This window comes from Perognathus longimembris, unplaced genomic scaffold (genome assembly GCF_023159225.1).
Source record: "Perognathus longimembris pacificus isolate PPM17 unplaced genomic scaffold, ASM2315922v1 HiC_scaffold_5535, whole genome shotgun sequence".
NCBI classification, from domain to species: domain Eukaryota; kingdom Metazoa; phylum Chordata; class Mammalia; order Rodentia; family Heteromyidae; genus Perognathus; species Perognathus longimembris.
In genome coordinates, this window is record NW_025960973.1 from 125,222 (window position 1) to 142,925 (window position 17,704).

The window sequence follows — 17,704 nt, forward strand, 5'->3', positions numbered from 1 at the left end:
TTCTTGGTAACTTCAGAGTAACACTGGAGAAGTGTGTGTGTGCATGTGTTTGTGTGTTTGTGCACGTGTGTGTGCATGTGTTTGTGTGTGTGCGTGTGTGTATGTGCATGTGTGTGTATGGGGGGGTGTATGCACAGTACTGGGGCTTGAACTCTGACCTTGGACTCTCACTTTGCATTTTTTGCTTAAGGCTGGCTGACTACCACACCCCTTCTGGCTTTTTTCTGGCTAATTGGAGATAAGTTGAAATCCGAATTTAGAGCCATCCTTTTTATGCACAACCATGCACTTTCTCCGTTGAAGCTGGCATTTGCTTGTAGCAAATACGTGGTTTGTACTTCTTGTCAGGAAAGAGATGAACTGCCTTTTCAGGGAGGCTTGTCCTGGGCCTTTAAACAGTCTGCTTCCTGGGGCCACCTTTATATAAGACTTTAGTCCAACAACAACAACAAAAATCCCTGTTAATTATTAACCCTTGGTGTACTACCTGATACCGGACTCTACAGCTTGAGAACAGAGTGTTTTCTTCCTCACATTAAGCCTATTTATGAGTAGAGGAATGTAGCTATCAAGAGAATTTTAAAAAACCAAACACCTGCCAGACGTTGTCCTCTGGTATTTGGTGAAGAACGTTTGGTGCTGTGGCTGGCATGTCTACAATCTGAACCACTGGTGTAGATGTCCTTTGGGATTCCCGGTTTATTTTAGCATGGCTGAGCTCTCGCTGCACAGAATCCTTCTTCTGGTTATTTCTCTGGCAAAGTGTCTGGAAGGCACCAAACTTCTGTCACACCTTAAAAAATGTGGTGACCTGGAATGTGCAAGTAAGTCCACTTTTCTTCTCCTTTTAAATGAAGGCTCTGAAATCTCATACAAATGTTATTGCAGATAGGTGTGTTAAAAATAACACTTTTGAGAAAGCTTTGAATCCTGAGGTAGAGACTGATACAAAAAAAAAGATTTTAGTGACAAAATATTTTGTGATTCTGTTTGAAACAAGTATAAAAGGACCAAAGACAAGGTTAATATAGAAATATATCAGAGGTTATGTTCCCTCTAAACCATAAGAATCAGTCTTCCTCCCACCCATTTTTAAAGAGAACCGGAACTGATTTCTTTAAATCAATTTCTTAAAATTCACTGAAACAAAAAGAAAGCAATTTTATTTTATTTTTTAGTTTTTTATTTTTTTTGGCCAGTCCTGGGCCTTGGACTCAGGGCCTGAGCACTGTCCCTGGCTTCCTTTTGCTCAAGGCTAGCACTCTGCCACTTGAGCCACAATGCCACTTCTGGCCGTTTTCTGTATATGTGGTGCTGGGGAATCGAACCCAGGGCCTCATGTATACCAGGCAAGCTCTCTTGCCACTAGGCCATATCCCCAGCCCCAAAAAGCAATTTTAAAACAACAAAGAAAAGTTTCTTTTCTCCTAGATCTTTGTGATTCTCATGAGTTTATAAAAAGTCTTCATTTCAAATTATCATGGTATATTTAGTGTCTTCATTTCAAAATATCATGGTTTATTTAGTCATTTCTGTGTCTTTAACTATGTGAAAATGCTAAAATAAGTGGATATAATTTTACGCCATGAAATATTAAACTTGATTTACCATGAAGAAAAATGGATTTCCATTTTAATCTTTGAGAATTTAGCTTTTTGGTACTGGAATTATTGTACAAAATAGTTGCATCTCAATATATTAAAGTTATAAATATGTTACATTCTAGTATGTGAATTATTTCTAATTTTGTGTCATTCAAACAAAAATGTGAAATATGGTCGATACATACACAATTTCCAACTAACATACTTACAAGTGAAGATTTGTCTTAATTTGTTGTGTATGTATAATATGCAGAGATGGTATTTTACAGTAGTAATTCCTTCATCTCATATTTTAGAATTCTTACTGCCTGACACGAAAAGAGAACATGCAAGTGTCTAGTAACTGTATAATGTTTTAACTGTCATTGCATAACAATCACAGCGTTTTACTTTTACACATGTAGTATCATTTGAGCACCGCTATGATTATTATTATCTGAGTTTTTGAATTGGAGGGTGGACCCTAGCATGGTCGATGGGATTCATTCATGGTTACTGAAGGTGCTTGGTCTAGGGGAGTGGTGGGTTCTGTGTCCGATGCACTTAATGGTGATAACTCAGATCACCACGAAGCAGAGCACAGTGGTGCACATGAAGGGCCCCAGGTCAAGTGGACATTGGGAGAAGGCTGGGGTGACGAAAGCCTCAAGGAGGAAACAGGACATGAGCTTGGCATGAAGAGAGACGGGGCTTTCTAGGCTGAGGAAAGCAGGAGGAAACGCTTAGCAGACAGGACTTTGTTCTGCAAATCTTCAGTACAAAGCTGGCTCCACTCTCTCACCTAAGCTAACAGGCTCATTTGTGGCTGGAGATGGATTCTTTTCCTTAGATTATTGCAATGTCTGGAAATAACAATACATAACATAACAGTACAAGAAAGTAAAAAGTTCCCTTGGCTACAGATTGAAGAATGAGGGTGACATATTCCAGAGATGACAGATTTACTAGCTTACTTAGAGTCTCCCCCGCCCCTGCCCCATCTGTGTAAAGGAATAGAAGGAGGTTCTTTTAAAATCGTTTATGGATATTCTTGAATACTGAGCTCTGCGCTTCATTCTGTTCCCATCGTGAAGTTCATGTAGCTTTTTGAGAATGTAAAGAACGTCAAGAAATAGGCATTTCAAAATATGTAGGGTGTGGGGCTGGGAGTGTGGCTTAGTGGTAGAGTGCTGGCCTACGGAGTTTGATTGCTCCATACCACATCAACAGGAAAAGCCACTGTGGCTCAAGTGGTAGAGTGCTAGCCTAGAGCAAAAGAAACTCAGTTGACAGTGCTCAGGCCTGGAGTTCAAGCCCAGCACTGGAAAACAAAATGTAGGATGCATTAAAGGAAGGGAAATGGGAGAAGAGGCAGGCAGAGTAGTACATGTGTATAATCCCAGAATTTGGGAGGCAGAGACAGGGAAATCTCTAGTTTAAGGCCAGCCTGGGCGATTCTCGTTAAATAAAAAGTAGTTCAAAAGAGGAACAATAACATTTTAATTTGAAGTATGTATGTTTTTCTTTACACATGTACATAGCTTTACTCAGCAGAGTCTTAGCCATGAAAGATTTCACAGGACCTGATTGTCGATACCTGAACTTCACTGAGGGAGAAGAAATACCTGTTTATATTAAACTTTCGGGAGAGAGAGATTTGTGGGCAGGAAGTGTAAGTATCTCGTCGAAAGAATTAGATGTAGAAAAAAAATGACCAACTTGCCCAAGGATATCTGCTTTTCCTTTCTAAAAGAACTAAGGATTTCAAAGGACTGTACAAGAGCGAAGAGACCTTACACAGACAATAGTGATTCCAAAATTCCTGTGAAAAAAGCTTTGAGAAAACAGTTTCCTTGAGATAGAGGAAAAAAGGGAATACCTTAAACTTATTTTTTACACATCATACATACTTCTTTTTTTAGTGGGGCTTGAAATCAGGGCCTAGAGCTCTCTCAGGGCATGTAGCTCATGGCTGGTGCTCTACCACTTGAGCCATACCTGTAGTCTGACTTTTGGCTGTTTAAACTCTTTTGCTCAGATTGGCTACAAACCTCAATCGTCTAGTCTCAGAGTCCTGAGTAGGATTACAAGTGTGAGCACCTGGTACCTGGTACCTGGTTTGCATTTATGATTGTGTGTGTGTGTGTGTGTGAGAGAGAGAGAGAGAGAGAGAGAGAGAGAGAGAGTGAGAGAGACAAAAAGAGAGAGAAAGCCATCAGTACTCAGAGAATTTATGATTCTTTGAGCTTAAGTTTTTTATTTATTTGGAGATACTTTAGAGGTACTTAGATAGATTATGTGGTGGGACCCAACCATATCTTCGGAAGTTTTAGTTAATATTTTTTAAGGGCTGGATTGTTTTTGAAAAGATCATCAGAAAAGTTGGTAGCCTAGAGAAGTGCAGTATTTAAACTGTTTATAGAAAACCAACTATCAATTGGGAGACCCTTTTACTTGGCCCAAATTCCTAGTCTATCGAGATACCTGGAAGAATGAATTCTCTTTCAGATTATACAATAGAGGAAACTTGTGATTAATGTTTTCAGTTGAAAATGGCGTATATCATTGCTTGTATTATTATGCTTCATGATAACAGTCTACATTAAGTGATTTACTCTCAAACTGAACAGGCAGGACCAACATCATCTCCACATTGCAAACACACCAACTTCTCCCTTCTGGGATTTTTGATCCTTGTTTGGAGAAGCAAATTCTATCTGAAGCTGGTGGCTGAACTTTTGCCTGGCCAGACCTGCCCTGTTTTGCAGTGCCCAGCATTCCTTACAACTTATGAGGACTTACAAATGCCTATATATTGAAGTCATTGGAAGAATATAACGCAGGTATAAGAAATAACATAATAGATGTCCTAAGAGGCAAAGAAAGCATTCTTCCTGGTTTATTAAGAGAGAAAATACTAGAATGGCTGTGCACTGGTAGCTCATGATTGTAACCCTAGCTACTCAGGAAGCTGAGATAGGAGGATTGAAGTTTGAAGCCAGCTTGGGCAAAAAAGCCCATGAGACTCTTATCTCCAATTAATGACTAAAAAGCCAGAAGTGGAGCTGTGGCTCAAGTGGTAGAGGGCTAGCCTGGGCAAAAATGCTCCGTGACAGCACCTAGAATGTAATTTCAAGCCCTAGGTCTGGCACAAAGAAAAACAAAGAATGTCTTACATGCTCTTGATCGGGGTTAATATAATTAGTTTTACTAACTTAGGTTCAGGAAGATTGACTAGCACTGAATCTTCCCTTAAGGACTTGTGGACCTTTGCAATCTTGATGAATTCATTTGTGAGTCTTTAGTGTTAAAAGCTGATTGTGACAGTTTGGAAATGTCACATAGATTACAGCTCCATGTAGGCTATCATCCCATTCCTTGTTTGGTATCTTAAGTCTATTAGTATAAATTTTAAGAACACATGGGCAAAGAAGAACATTAAAGAAGGTGTGTGTGTGTGTGTGTGTGTGTGTGTGTGTGTGTGTGTGTGTGTGTGATACTTTACATTCTGACGTTTAGGGTTTTTTTGTCTGTTTGTTTTTTTGGCGAGTGCTGGGCCTTGGACTCAGGTGTCAGTGCTGTCCCTGGCTTCTTTTTGCTCAAGGCTAGCACTGTGCCACTTGAGCCACAGCGCCACTCCTGGCCATTTGATGTATATGTGGTGCTGCGGAATTGACCCCAGGACCTCATGTATAAGAGGTGAGCACTCTTGCCACTAGGCCATATCCCCAGCCCACATTCCAAAGTTTAATTTAAAATTGTGTCATTTTATAGTTTAGCTCATTGTGCCCTTAAATTATTGTTTTTTTATAAATAATAAAAGCATGTTCCTACCCATGTTTGTTCTTTTGTTTTCCTGCTTTTCTTTTCTATCTTTTTTTTTCTTTCTTTTTGGGGCTAGAACTCAAGGCCCAGGCACGGTCACTGAGTCTCTGAGCTCTTGAAAGTCTCACGGACTTTCCTGCATGGACTGGCTTCAAACTATGATCCTCAGATCTCAGCCTCCTCAGTAGCTAGGATTACAGGCATGAGCCACAAGTTACTGGACTCACTTTCTTTACATGGCAATTGATTGCCAATTAATGTTTTGTGACTTGATATAGATGAAAGTTATCATCACAGGGATAAATTGAGCTTAGTAGTTATTGTTTAATCAGTCTTCTTTGATAATCTCATTTCTTTGTTTTGATAGAAAGGAAAAGACTTTGGATTTTTCCCCAGAGATGCAGTCCAGGAACAAGAGGTGTTCATACATGAAGAAGCTGAAATATCAGCTAAAGTGAGTCAACTCATTCTCAGCTGTGAACTAAATGGAACTTTCTTGACTAAGTGTCCATTGATTGTGTACCATGTACAATTGATGTATAAAATATTTGGCCTGAGGACTTTTTTCATTTTTGAAATGTTTTAAAGATGAAAATTATAAAATTTTAAATTGTTATTATAAAGGTGATGTACAAAGGGGTTACAGTTATGTAAGTCAGGTGAGTACATTTCTTTTTGGACAGTGGAGGACTTGTTCTTGGAATAATTTATGTGACTAAGATGGTAAGATGGAACTGATTACAGTTAAGGATTTTACTTTTTGAACAATTAACAGACAGTTGAATGGATACTAGGATGGACTGAGTTCAAGCCTGACTCAACGACTCACTGTACAAGTGGCACTATGTGCCTTAATTTTGCCATCTGTAAAATGGAAATGATGGCTGTAATATAGTGTCACTTCAAATTTACTGAGGAAAACATGAGTATACGAAAAGTACATAGAGTTGCACTTAGTAAGCACTATGTGAGTGTCAGGTATAATTACGAACACCATTGTCCTACTAGGATTGAAGTTTATTCCTACAACACTCCCTAGATCTCATGTTTATATATCCTTTATAGGGCCTGAATTCAGGTTCTTGTGCTTTTGCTTGGCTTTTTCTGCTCAACGTCAGTGCTCTATCACTTGAGCCATACCTCCACTTCTGGCTTTTTGCTGTGTGATTGGAAATAAAAGTCTCAGTGATTGGCCTGCCTCAATTGACTTTGAACTATGATTCTCAGCTTTCATCCTCTTGAGAAACCAGGACCAGTGTCTGGCTGGAGTTTTTTTGTTATTGTTTTTGCCAGTCCTGGGGCTTGAACTCAGGGCCTGAGCACGTCCCTGGCTTCTTTTTGCTCAAGGCAACCACTGTACCACTTGAGCCACAGCACCACTTCCAGCTTTTTCTATGTATGTGGTACTGAGGAATCGAACCCAAGGCTTCATGTATACGAGGTGAGCACTTTACCACTAGGCCATAATCCCAGTCCCTGGCTGGAGTTTCATAATCTTAATAATGTTAAACTTGATATTAAGAACAGGAATTAAAAAACAACTGACTTATGAGCTAGAGGAATAGTTCCTCTAGCAGGGAGCTATTTAACTCCCTTGAATGAAACTTTTGGTCCCACTGGAAAAAAAAAGGTAACTTTTTAATGTATACACTTGTATGGAGCCAAGCTCAGAGAGACAAATGGCATATGTTTTCTCTCATATTGAGAAGGTAGACCTAGATATGATAAATTATACAGGACTGTAGGCATTCACACGCAGTGAGACCAAATGGGAGAGGAATACAAAGGGGCAATACCTATGTGCATCTCATCATACAAAATAATATTTATCAAAATGAACTCTAAGAGATGGAAACAAGAGGTTTTGTTCTTTTGCTTTCTTTTCTTTTTTGGTATTGTTCATTTATCTGTTTTGGAGGAGGGGAGGAGGGTACAGAAATCATGGGACAAAGAATCAACAAATGCAGCAGTGATACTCACTAGACACGTTGTTGACAATGAGCTATTCAACTTGTGGGTGAGGATGGGAGGGAAAAACTGGGAGAGAGTGAGGGAAAGGGTGGCATTGTCCAAAAAGAAATGTACTCAATACCTGACTTATGTGACTGTAACTCCTCTGTATATCAGCTGTATAACAACTCTAAAAAAACGTGATCAGGGGCTGGGGATATAGCCTAGTGGCAAGAGTGCCTGCCTCGGATACACGAGGCCCTAGGTTCGATTCCCCAGCACCACATATACAGAAAACGGCCAGAAGCGGCGCTGTGGCTCAAGTGGCAGAGTGCTAGCCTTGAGCGGGAAGAAGCCAGGGCCAGTGCTCAGGCCCCGAGTCCAAGGCCCAGGACTGGCAAAAAAAAAACAAAAAAAAAACGTGATCAGTCAGTTGAATTCAGATTCCACGTTAAGCCAATTGACCACAAATGACCTCAGCATGAAGTGAGCTTATTTAGTTAAGTTCAATTATCTATTGTCTGGCTCTTCCCAACACACACTTTGGGATCAACTACCAGCTGTCTGTTTCCTGTAGAATAACTGGTCCTCTCAGTTCTGTCTCTATAATATACCTGTAGGTAAACTGTCTTCTCGAATGGTAGCCCGAGTCCCACTGATTATAATACTGCAATAGACTGCCAATTGCTCTGCTTGCTTAAAATTTGCCATCTTTCAAGCCATTCTCCAAAAGCAGTGGATCTTGGAAAAACAAAACCAAAAAAAATTCAGGCCATTAAATCCCTTCTTGGCTTTTCCCCTGGACCTGGTGCAATGCCCTTCATCCTTCTGGCCTCCCAGGTCTGGATCAGCTTCCCCTGCTCGTGCTTCTCCTTTCGCTCCCGGCCGCTGCCTCAGAACCATCTCCCTTTTTCACCAGACAAACTGGCCTTTGCACTCTCTTTCTTCTTCCTGTTAGAACGCTTTCTCTGCATTCTTCACTTCCCTAGGCTTTTTTTCCCCTTCTTCAGGTTGTGGGGCTTGCACTCATGGCTTGGGTGCTGCCCCTGAGCTTGTTTGCTCAAGGCTAGCATACTACCGCTTTGAGTCACAGTGCCACTTTCAGTGTTTGAGTGGTTAATTGGAGATAAGAGTCACATGGGTACTTTTCTGCCAGGGTTGGCTTTGAACTGCGATCCTTAGAGCTCAGCCTCCTTTTGTTTTTTTTTTGCTTTTGTTTGGAGACAGAGTCACTCTATATAGGACACAGGCCTCGAAGTCATGATTCTTGTGTCCCCATCTTCCAAGTGCTGGAATTATAGGCATGCATTACCATTCTTGGATTCCTTCCTTTCTTTCTTTTCTTTTTTTTTCCAGTTCTGGGGCTTGGACTCAGGGCCTGAGCACTGTCCCTGGCTTCTTTTTGCTCAAGGCTAGCACACTGCCACTTGAGCCACAGCGCCACTTCTGGCCATTTTCTGTATATGTGGTGCTGGGGAATCGAACTCAGTGCCTCATGTATATGAGGCAGGCACTCTTGCCACTAGGCCATATCCCCAGCCCCTCAAACCAAATGTAAAGACATATGTGTGTGTGTGTGTGTGTGTGTGTATGATATATATGTAAAAAAAAATATATATATATATATCATATGGCTCAGATCTTGGAGCACTTGCCTAGCAAGCACAAAGACCTGAGTTCAAGGCTCAGTATTGCTAAAAAAAAAATTAATAGTTAAAAGAAGCAAAAAATAATACCCATAGAAAGTCCTCCGTGATGTTTCTAAAGGAATTACTGATGATCATGAACCTGCTTATATAATAGCAGGATGCATTCATTCCCTCTGGTATTTCTGGTATTCCCCTGGCATTTCTCTTTAGGTCCCACTTCCTAACACTGTTGCTTTGGGGGTTGAATTTCCAGTACAGCCATGGGAGGACCACATGCAGGTCATAATCCATGAGTCCACTCAGAATACTCGTAGGAAGTGCAAGGTTATATGAACACGTATGTCTGGCCATCAGCGTTTATGTACAAGATCAAAGCATTGATACTCTCTGATTCTGAGCTATGTAATAATAAGTCACACACAAAAGGATGTTTATCATTACGTTTCTACATTCACTCCTAGAATTCAATTCTAATATGTATTTGTAATATGTATTTCAGTTGTAAATGTATTTAAGATGAGACGATCTGGTTTCAGCTTTTGTTCTGTGGCTGAGCTGGTTGTGTCATCTTAAGAAAATCATTGTCATCCACTTTGAATGGTTTGGGGAGAAACCATGGTTGAGTACATTTATGTTTTTTTTTTCTTTCAGGAATCTGACTTTCTTTGTCTTCATGGAGAGAGCTATATATTTGAAAGTGAAGATAGTGAGTTAAACAGCGGCAATGGTGAAAAAATGTATTCATATAAAGAAGATGGAGACCAAAAATATAGTACATTTGCAAGTGGTTTCCTAAGACAGTCTGGATTTTATGAAAGTTCTGCAAGTACTGTACTTCCAGACCAATTTGTAGCATCAGAGGCTCCTGGAAAAATCCCAAGTGCCAGTGAGCCAAGAGATTGGGAAGAAGTGGCAGCTGGAAGGGGGCAGGACCAGATTGCAGAAGTGGAAGGTGTCGTGACCTCCTCCACCCTGCCTGAAGGAAGAGAACAGTTTGGACTGGGAGAAGAACAAATTGAAGACAAGGCTTTTGAACCAGTTATTGAATCTGTACATGAAAACTCTTTTCAAAGTAGAAAATTAGCAGTGGAAGATGGAAACGATCTGGAGGAATCACACAATGCTGAGTCCCAAACAGAACATGCCTCAGAACCTGAATCTGAATTGGATTCAGAGCCACCCCATCTCGTTTCAATGACACAGGAAGAGTCAGAACAAGCTGCAGAGCTAGAGCACACTCTCAAATCTCAAGCCACTGGCTGGTTTGGTGGTGGATTTACAAGTTATTTAGGTTTTGGAGAGGAGAGTACAGAACTTGAGTTATTGTCCAAAGAAAGCCATCCACTACTCCAAGATATTCCTGATGCTAAATCATCAGAGGAAGATGCCACTGTTCCATGGACAGAAATAACAACAGGGAAAGAGGACACAATCATGAACGACAGCTCCACTCAAAAGTCAAGTTGGTTTGATTTTGGTTTTGGCATGCTAGGCTTTGTATATGCTGATGAAGAGAAAATGATAACAGATGATGGACAAAACAGTGATAGTGGGCTAGATAAACACAAACATCCTCCAGCCAGTGATTCTGAGCCTGATAAAGAACAGGAAATAAACATAATCAAAGTGATGGAAGCAGAAGATCAAATACACAAGGAAGGAGTCTTAGAGGAAACAGATGATTCTGATGACACACTATATTTGAAGAAAATCTTACATAATTTTGATAACCCCTGGAGGTTCCAGAACACTCCAGAGAAGCAGAATTGCCATATTCAAATCAGATACTGGATGAAAATAATAAAGGTGAAAATGATGGAATGCAAGAGTCTTCAATTGAAAATCATGCCACAGATGACACGGAAGAATCCATGCTACTGAGAAGCAGTCACCGTTGGTCAGGTTGGTATGAAAAGATTTAGAATTTATTTGTTGACATAATGAAAACATTTGAAAATTATTATTCTAAAGGTGACATACATAGGAGTTAAAGTTATATGTCCCATGAAGATTCCATTTCTTTTGCGGCACTGTCACCCCTTCCTTCCCTCCCAGTTTTCCCCTCCCACCCACATAGTTCATTTTCAACACATGAGAAAAGTTGAGAAATTCCACATTTCCTAAACTCTCCTTAGCCCATAACAACCATCGTTCTATCAGTTTCTAGTTGGCTCTGGAACATAAATTGTAATTTTATTGTGTGAGCCCATACTGGGACTTGATTAGCTTTTTTATTTAAGGCTTGGTAATCTACCGCTGAGCTATAGCTCCACTTCTGGCTTTTTTGGCGATTAATTGAAGATGAGGGTCAGGTCCAGGTTAGTTTTAACCATGATTTTGTGTGTGTGTGTGTGTGTGTGTGTGTGTGTGTGTGTGTGTGTGTGACAGAGAGAGAGAGAGAGAGAGTCTTGCTGTGTAGTCCAAGCTGGCCTCAAAGTTGAGATATGATTCCCGCTTGAGTCTTCCAATGCTGGATTGTAGGTATGTATCGCCATACATTGCCTCTCAAAATTTTTAATTTGAGGCTTGCATTTATGCTTTGCTTTTCATATGGAGCACTAGAATAACAAGGCTTTTAAGTATACAAGGTAATAGGGATTTCAAGCAAGACTAAGGTAAAAGGTTTTCAGCTTTCCTCAAGTCTCTTAGTTCTGAGATTTTTACCAGAAGGCGGTAGAAGAAAGTGAACATCAGAGGACACTTCTATTTCTAAATGTCCAGGAAATTTAGCAACTTTGGATTCAACACATGTGGATCAGACATGCACAGTGGTGCACAGCTGGAATGCCAGCAATTGGGAAGCAAGAGGATCACGAGTTGTAAAACAGCTTGGATTACAAAGCAAAAGTCTTAAATAAAACCCAAACAACCCAGGCATTGGAAGCTCACCCCATAATCTTAGCCACTCAGGAGGCTGGGCGAAGCCAGTCCAAGCAGGTTAAAGTCAGTGAGGTCCATCAAAAAGCCAGATGTGGTGCTGTGGCTTAAGTAGTGGAGGGTCAAGTATCCTGAGTAAAGAAGCTAAGAAACAGACCAGAACGAATAATAAATAAGTAAAACCAAAACAAAATGAAACAAAAACAGCCGCTCTGATCCACATCCAAATAAAAAGAGAAAAACACTAGGATTGTAAACTGTGTGGAACTTTTACTTGGCTTCTGCACATCTCCATACTGAGGTGTCTATGATGGATAGATGTGAAATTTAGCAAATATTGACTAATAATACAGCAACAATTGGGCTGTAGAATGACAGCAAATGTTTCATAAGAGGCCAAGAACAGTGCAAACTCTGAAGGAAACCCATTTCCATTAGAACCAGTTGATTTTCTGAACTGGCCAGAACTGCGTATCACACCTTACCATTCCCCCAAATGTGAACTCTGCATTTCACCAACATCCTCCCTCTTCCAGCATGTGGACATTTAGATTCCAATCCTTTTCCAGATGAGAAAGGTGGATGACAACAAACAGCAGAGATTATTAAAGGCTAGTTGAAAGGAGATTCTCATGTTCCAAAGTTTTGACATTCTAAAGGAATGTTTGGTTTTCACATTCAGTCTGGAAACAAAACAAAACAAAATCTGGTTTGATTAGTCAATTCAAAACCAAGCTGACTCTGAGATCTGAGGATTGCAATTTGAAGCCAGTCAAGTCAGCCCTGGCAAACAAATCTGAGAGACTCTTATCTCCAGTTAATAGGTAAAATGCTGCAAGTAGAGCACTAGCTGGAAAGAACACATTTTGGACTTACTTTGTGTCATTGTTTTACACAACCCAGTCTCGTTAATTAGTAACTAACACGGTGTCCTCTAAAATATATGACATCTGTTAATGTAAGTGATCAGAATTCCTCTAAATCAGAACAGACACCATTTTTTTTTGGGGGGGGTGGGTGAGTGGATAGGGTTAGTTATGATGTTTGAATTCAGGGCTTAAACACTGCCCCTGAGCTTTTTCTTTTTTTTCCCCCAGTCCTAGGGCTTGGACTCAGGGCCTGAGCACTGTCCCTGGCTTCTTTTCTCAAGGCTAGCACTCTACCACTTGAGCCATAGCGCCACTTCTGGCCATTTTCTATATATGTTGTGCTGGGGAATCGAACCCAGGGCTTCATGTGTACGAGGCAAGCACTCTTGACACTAAGCCATATCCCCAACCCCTGCTTTTTTGTTTTTGGTGGTTAAATGGAGGTAAAAGTCTCATGGGCTTTCCTGCCTGAACTGCTTTGAAACCCAGTCCTCAAATTTCAGCCTCCTGAGTAGCTAGGATTACAGCTATGAGCCACCAGTGCCCAGGGTTGGGGTTTTTTTCTTTTCTTTTCTTTTCTTTTTTTTTCTGCTCTGGCCCTGTGCACTGTCCCTGAGCTTTTGTGCTCAAGGCCAGCACACTACCAGTTGAGCCACAGCTCTACTTCTGGCTTCTTTTTTGTTTTTGTAGTTCAGTGGAGTTAAGAATCTCATGGACTTTCCTGCCAGGCTGGGTTTGATCTCAGCCTTCTCTTGAGGCAAGCACTCTACCACTAGGCCATATTCCCAGCCCATCAGCCTTCTCTTGAGTAGTTAAGATTACAGGCACAAGCCCCTGGTGCTCAGCTGGTTCTCCCCTCCCCTCCACTCCCTTCCCCTCCCCTCCTCCTTCCTTCCTCTCATCCATCTTTCTTTCTTTCTTTCCCTCTCTCCCTCCCTCCTTTACTTCCAGCCTTCTTTCCTTTTGTTCTATACTGGACTCCAATTGGGTATCTGATGCTTGCTTTCTTTACTCATTGGCTGGCCACCATGACCTGAGGCATGCCCCCCCCCACTGTCTCTTTTAATGTACTTTCTCAATGGTGTGATTTGATAGAGTAAATAATGATATAATAAATGGACATGGCATGAACAGGGAAGCCAAGGCTTGAATGTGAAATTAGTGAACCTGTAAGACAACAGAAAAAGGAAAATGCATGACGCTTGATTGGCGCCTTTTCATTACCAAAGTTGTTTCAAACATCCTAAAGAGACAGGCGCCTTCCTGTGCCAATAGCATATAAAGTTTCTTCAGTAGTGGAGTGAATCTTCTACCTCTGTAGCAATCCCGTGAGACTTTGGAGTGATAATTGTTTTTATATTCTCTAGTGCAAGAGGCAGACATGCATGCTACAGGGGACTAGCTTTTGGAACCTGGAGATTAACTGCTGTAAGTTCTAGGATTGCTTTTCTTTGTCAAACTTTGTAATACAAAACTTTCCTGCCTGAGCTGGCTGGGCATGGGGATCCTCGGATCTCAGCCTCTTGAATAGCTAGGATTGCAGGCACAATCCACTGGCACTCAGCTTATTTTTGAGACAGGGTCCTGTAATGTAGCCTAGGCTGGTTTTCAATACACAACCCTCTTGCCTCATCCTCAGGATTGATGGGAATACTGTTGTGCACCACCATCTCCAGTTTATTATTTTTATTTAAATCATGGTTTTTAAGATTAAAAAGTGAAAAATTGAATACAATGGAGTTTTTTTTTCCCCCATCTTGCTCAAGGCTAGCACCCTACCACTTGAGCCACAGTGTCAATTCTGGCTTTTTCTGTTTATGTGGTACTGAGGAATTGAACCCAGGGCTTCATGCATGCTACGCTGTTTATGTGGTCCTGAGGAATTGAACCCAGGGCTTCATGCATGTTACGCAAGCACTCTACCACTAAGCTACCTCCTCAGCAATTGTACAGCTTTTATAATTCTTTCTTGGCCAAGGAATAAAGGCGAGGCTAGGTTGTAGGTTGAATAAAGGTCCCTCCATGGTGCCAGGGTCTGGACTTTGCATGGTGTGATTCTGTATACTCTGTGTGGAAAATGACCTATGGAACCTGTGGGTAATGATAGGAGAGGTAACTGGGGGAAAGCCAAAGAAGGGGTGACATTGTCCCAAATAAGAAATTACCTGACTTATGAAATGGCAACCCCTCTGTACAAAATGTTAATAACAATAAAATTACAAACACACACACACACACAAACACACACACACACACACGCGCGACTTTGCAGATGTGCTTAAGGATCCTGAGCTCAAGAGATGTAGGCTACAAATGTAGGAGGCTTCTAGAAAAGGCAAGGATAGGCAAAATATTTTCCTTTAGAGTTCCAGTAGGAATGTGGTCCGATACATTTGGATTTTTATGTGCACACTTGTAATATATATATATACACATATATACATACACACACACACACACACACACACACATATATATTTCTACAAACCATGCCAGCAAGCTTGTGGTAATTTATTGCACCACAACAGAAACAAATGCTGGCTACCCTTAAGCTGTTGTGCATTCTTCCTCACAGAGGAAGACAAAAGTTCAAGAACGACCTCTGAGAAAAATAAAGGGATGCCCATATAAAGCAAGTATTTTCACAAAGACATATCTATCTATCTATCTATCTATCTATCTATCTATCTATTTATATTTATTTATTTACTATCTCTGAAATAGACTTACCTGAGAGAATACCTGAAAAAACACATGGCCAAACCTCATCTTGTAAAAATGCTGAACAACTAACATCATTGGGAGACCTTGAAGTGTCTGAGCAGGGGGAAACAGATACATCTGTGGAAAACTTTATCCAAAGCAGCCAGGTGGCTTCCCTTGATAATGCTTTATCTTTGCAAAACCACATTCTCCAGAAAGGTAATAATGGGGTATTCCTTCTCCAATTCACCACTTAAGGAAGAAATGCACTCAAATTTACATAGCAAACTTTAACTTATTGTTTTTTTTTCTTTTTTTGGTTAATCAACAGATGATGTTACAGGGTTTCGGGTTCTGAAGTACTTATTTCAAATTGACATTTACAATCTCATGAATTCTGCATTTTCATCAGTTATCATGTTGCTAGAAAGGGTAAGCTGGCTTTACAATTTTGTTTAGCAATAATTTTACTTGTTTTATTAAGTAGAAGAGTGATTTCAACATATGCTTGTGTAGATTTATCCTATATAAACTTCTTACAATATTGGTTTCTCTTTGAAATCTTACATGCACACAGTTTCTTTCTTTCTCTTTCTTTCTGTCTCTCTCTCTCTTTCTTTCTTTCATTCGTTCTTTCTTTCTTTCTTTTCTTTCCAGTTCTGGGCCATGGACTCAGGGCCTGAGCACTGTCCCTGCCTTCCTTTTGCGCAAGGCTAGCACTCTGCCACTTGGGCCACAGCATCACTTCCGGCTGTTTTCTATATGTGATGCTGGGGAATCAAACCCAGGGCTTCATGTATACAAGGCAAGTTCTCTTGTCACTAGGCCATATTCCCAGCCCACACACAGTTTCTTTTCTTTTTCTTTTCTTTTTTTTTTTTTTTTTGGCCAGTCCTTGGCCTTGGACTCAGGGCCTGAGCACTGTCCCTGGCTACTTTTTGCTCAAGGCTAGCACTCTGCCACTTGAGCCACAGCGCCACTTCTGGCTTTTTTCTGTGTATGTGTTGCTGAGGAATCGAACCCAGGGCTTCATGCATGCTAGGCATGCACTCTACTATTAAGCCAGATTGCCAGCCCCAACATAATGTCCTATAACTATCACTGATGCATTGGTTTGTCCTTTGTCTTTTATAATGGAGAATTTCACAACAAAAATAAACCACAGGGGCTGGGATTACGGCCCCAGTGGTAAAGTGCTTGCCTCGTATACATGAAGCCCCGGGTTCCATTCCTCAGCACCACATGTATATAGAAAAAGCCGGAAGTGGGGCTGTGGCTCAAGTGGTAGAGTGCTCGCGTTGAACAAAAAGATGCCAGGGACAGTGCTCAGGCCCTGAGTTCAAGCCGCAGGATTGGCCACAAAAACCAAACAAAAATAAACCACATTTCTGTGAACTAGCTCTTTAACAAAGACTCAGTAAGAATAAGGGCTAAGATGCTGTATCATCTATTGTTATATTAAAGTTTCTTTTGAAATAGGAGATTAAAACAACTGCCACCTTGTTTACTCATAATTCTGAATCTGGAGATAAAATTCAAGCTGAGAACTGAGGAGCCTAGAAGCAATCATACCACAGTAACACTGAACACAGGCATTGGTTTGTGTTTTGAGACTATGTAGAGCATGCTAGTCCTAAACTCATGCTATCTACTCTTCTGGCTTCAAACCTGTCATTCTCCTGCTGGAATTCCAAGTGGATGCCATAATATCCAGTCATACTTTGTTATTGTTATTTGTTTTTGGTTTCTTAGGCCAATGCTGGGGCTTTAAATCAAGAGTCCTATGTTCTCCTTAGGCTTTCTTGTTCATGGTGAGTGGTCTACTGTTGAGCTACACCTCTAGTCCAGCTTTTTGCTTCTTCATTGAAGATGGGGTCTCACTGGCTTTGAACCACCAACTTCCAGCTACTCAGGCTCTTGAGTAGCTAGGACTATCGCCTAAGTCACTGGAATCTAGATCACATATTGGATTTTAAACATCATTCTTCCCTAAGAAACAAAGGCTCCTTGGAGAAATGATAGATCTCTTAGCAGGCACAGAGAAGTACTAGATAAACAAAGTACCTTTTTTTTTTTTTTGGCCAGTCCTGGGCCTTGGACTCAGGGCCTGAGCACCTTCCCTGGCTTCCTCCTGCTCAAGGCTAGCACTCTGCCGCCTGAGCCACAGCGCCCCTTCTGGCCGTTTTCCATATATGTGGTGCTGGGGAATCAAACCCAGAGCTTCATGTGTAGGAGGCAAGCACTCTTG

The 17,704-nt window shown here is 41.0% G+C and overlaps 1 protein-coding gene across 1 annotated transcript; it reads left to right on the forward strand.

Annotated features, from left to right (window-relative positions):
• The first annotated feature begins 616 nt into the window (after nucleotides 1–616).
• On the forward strand, nucleotides 617–16,058 carry LOC125345336 (melanoma inhibitory activity protein 2-like). Its single transcript, XM_048337562.1, is given in 7 exon segments — nucleotides 617–824; nucleotides 3,125–3,255; nucleotides 5,776–5,862; nucleotides 9,659–10,760; nucleotides 10,763–10,909; nucleotides 15,478–15,675; nucleotides 15,788–16,058. Coding segments are annotated over 7 exon segments (1,908 nt in total). The 5' UTR covers nucleotides 617–709; the 3' UTR covers nucleotides 15,916–16,058.
• Nucleotides 16,059–17,704: the final 1,646 nt, after the last annotated feature.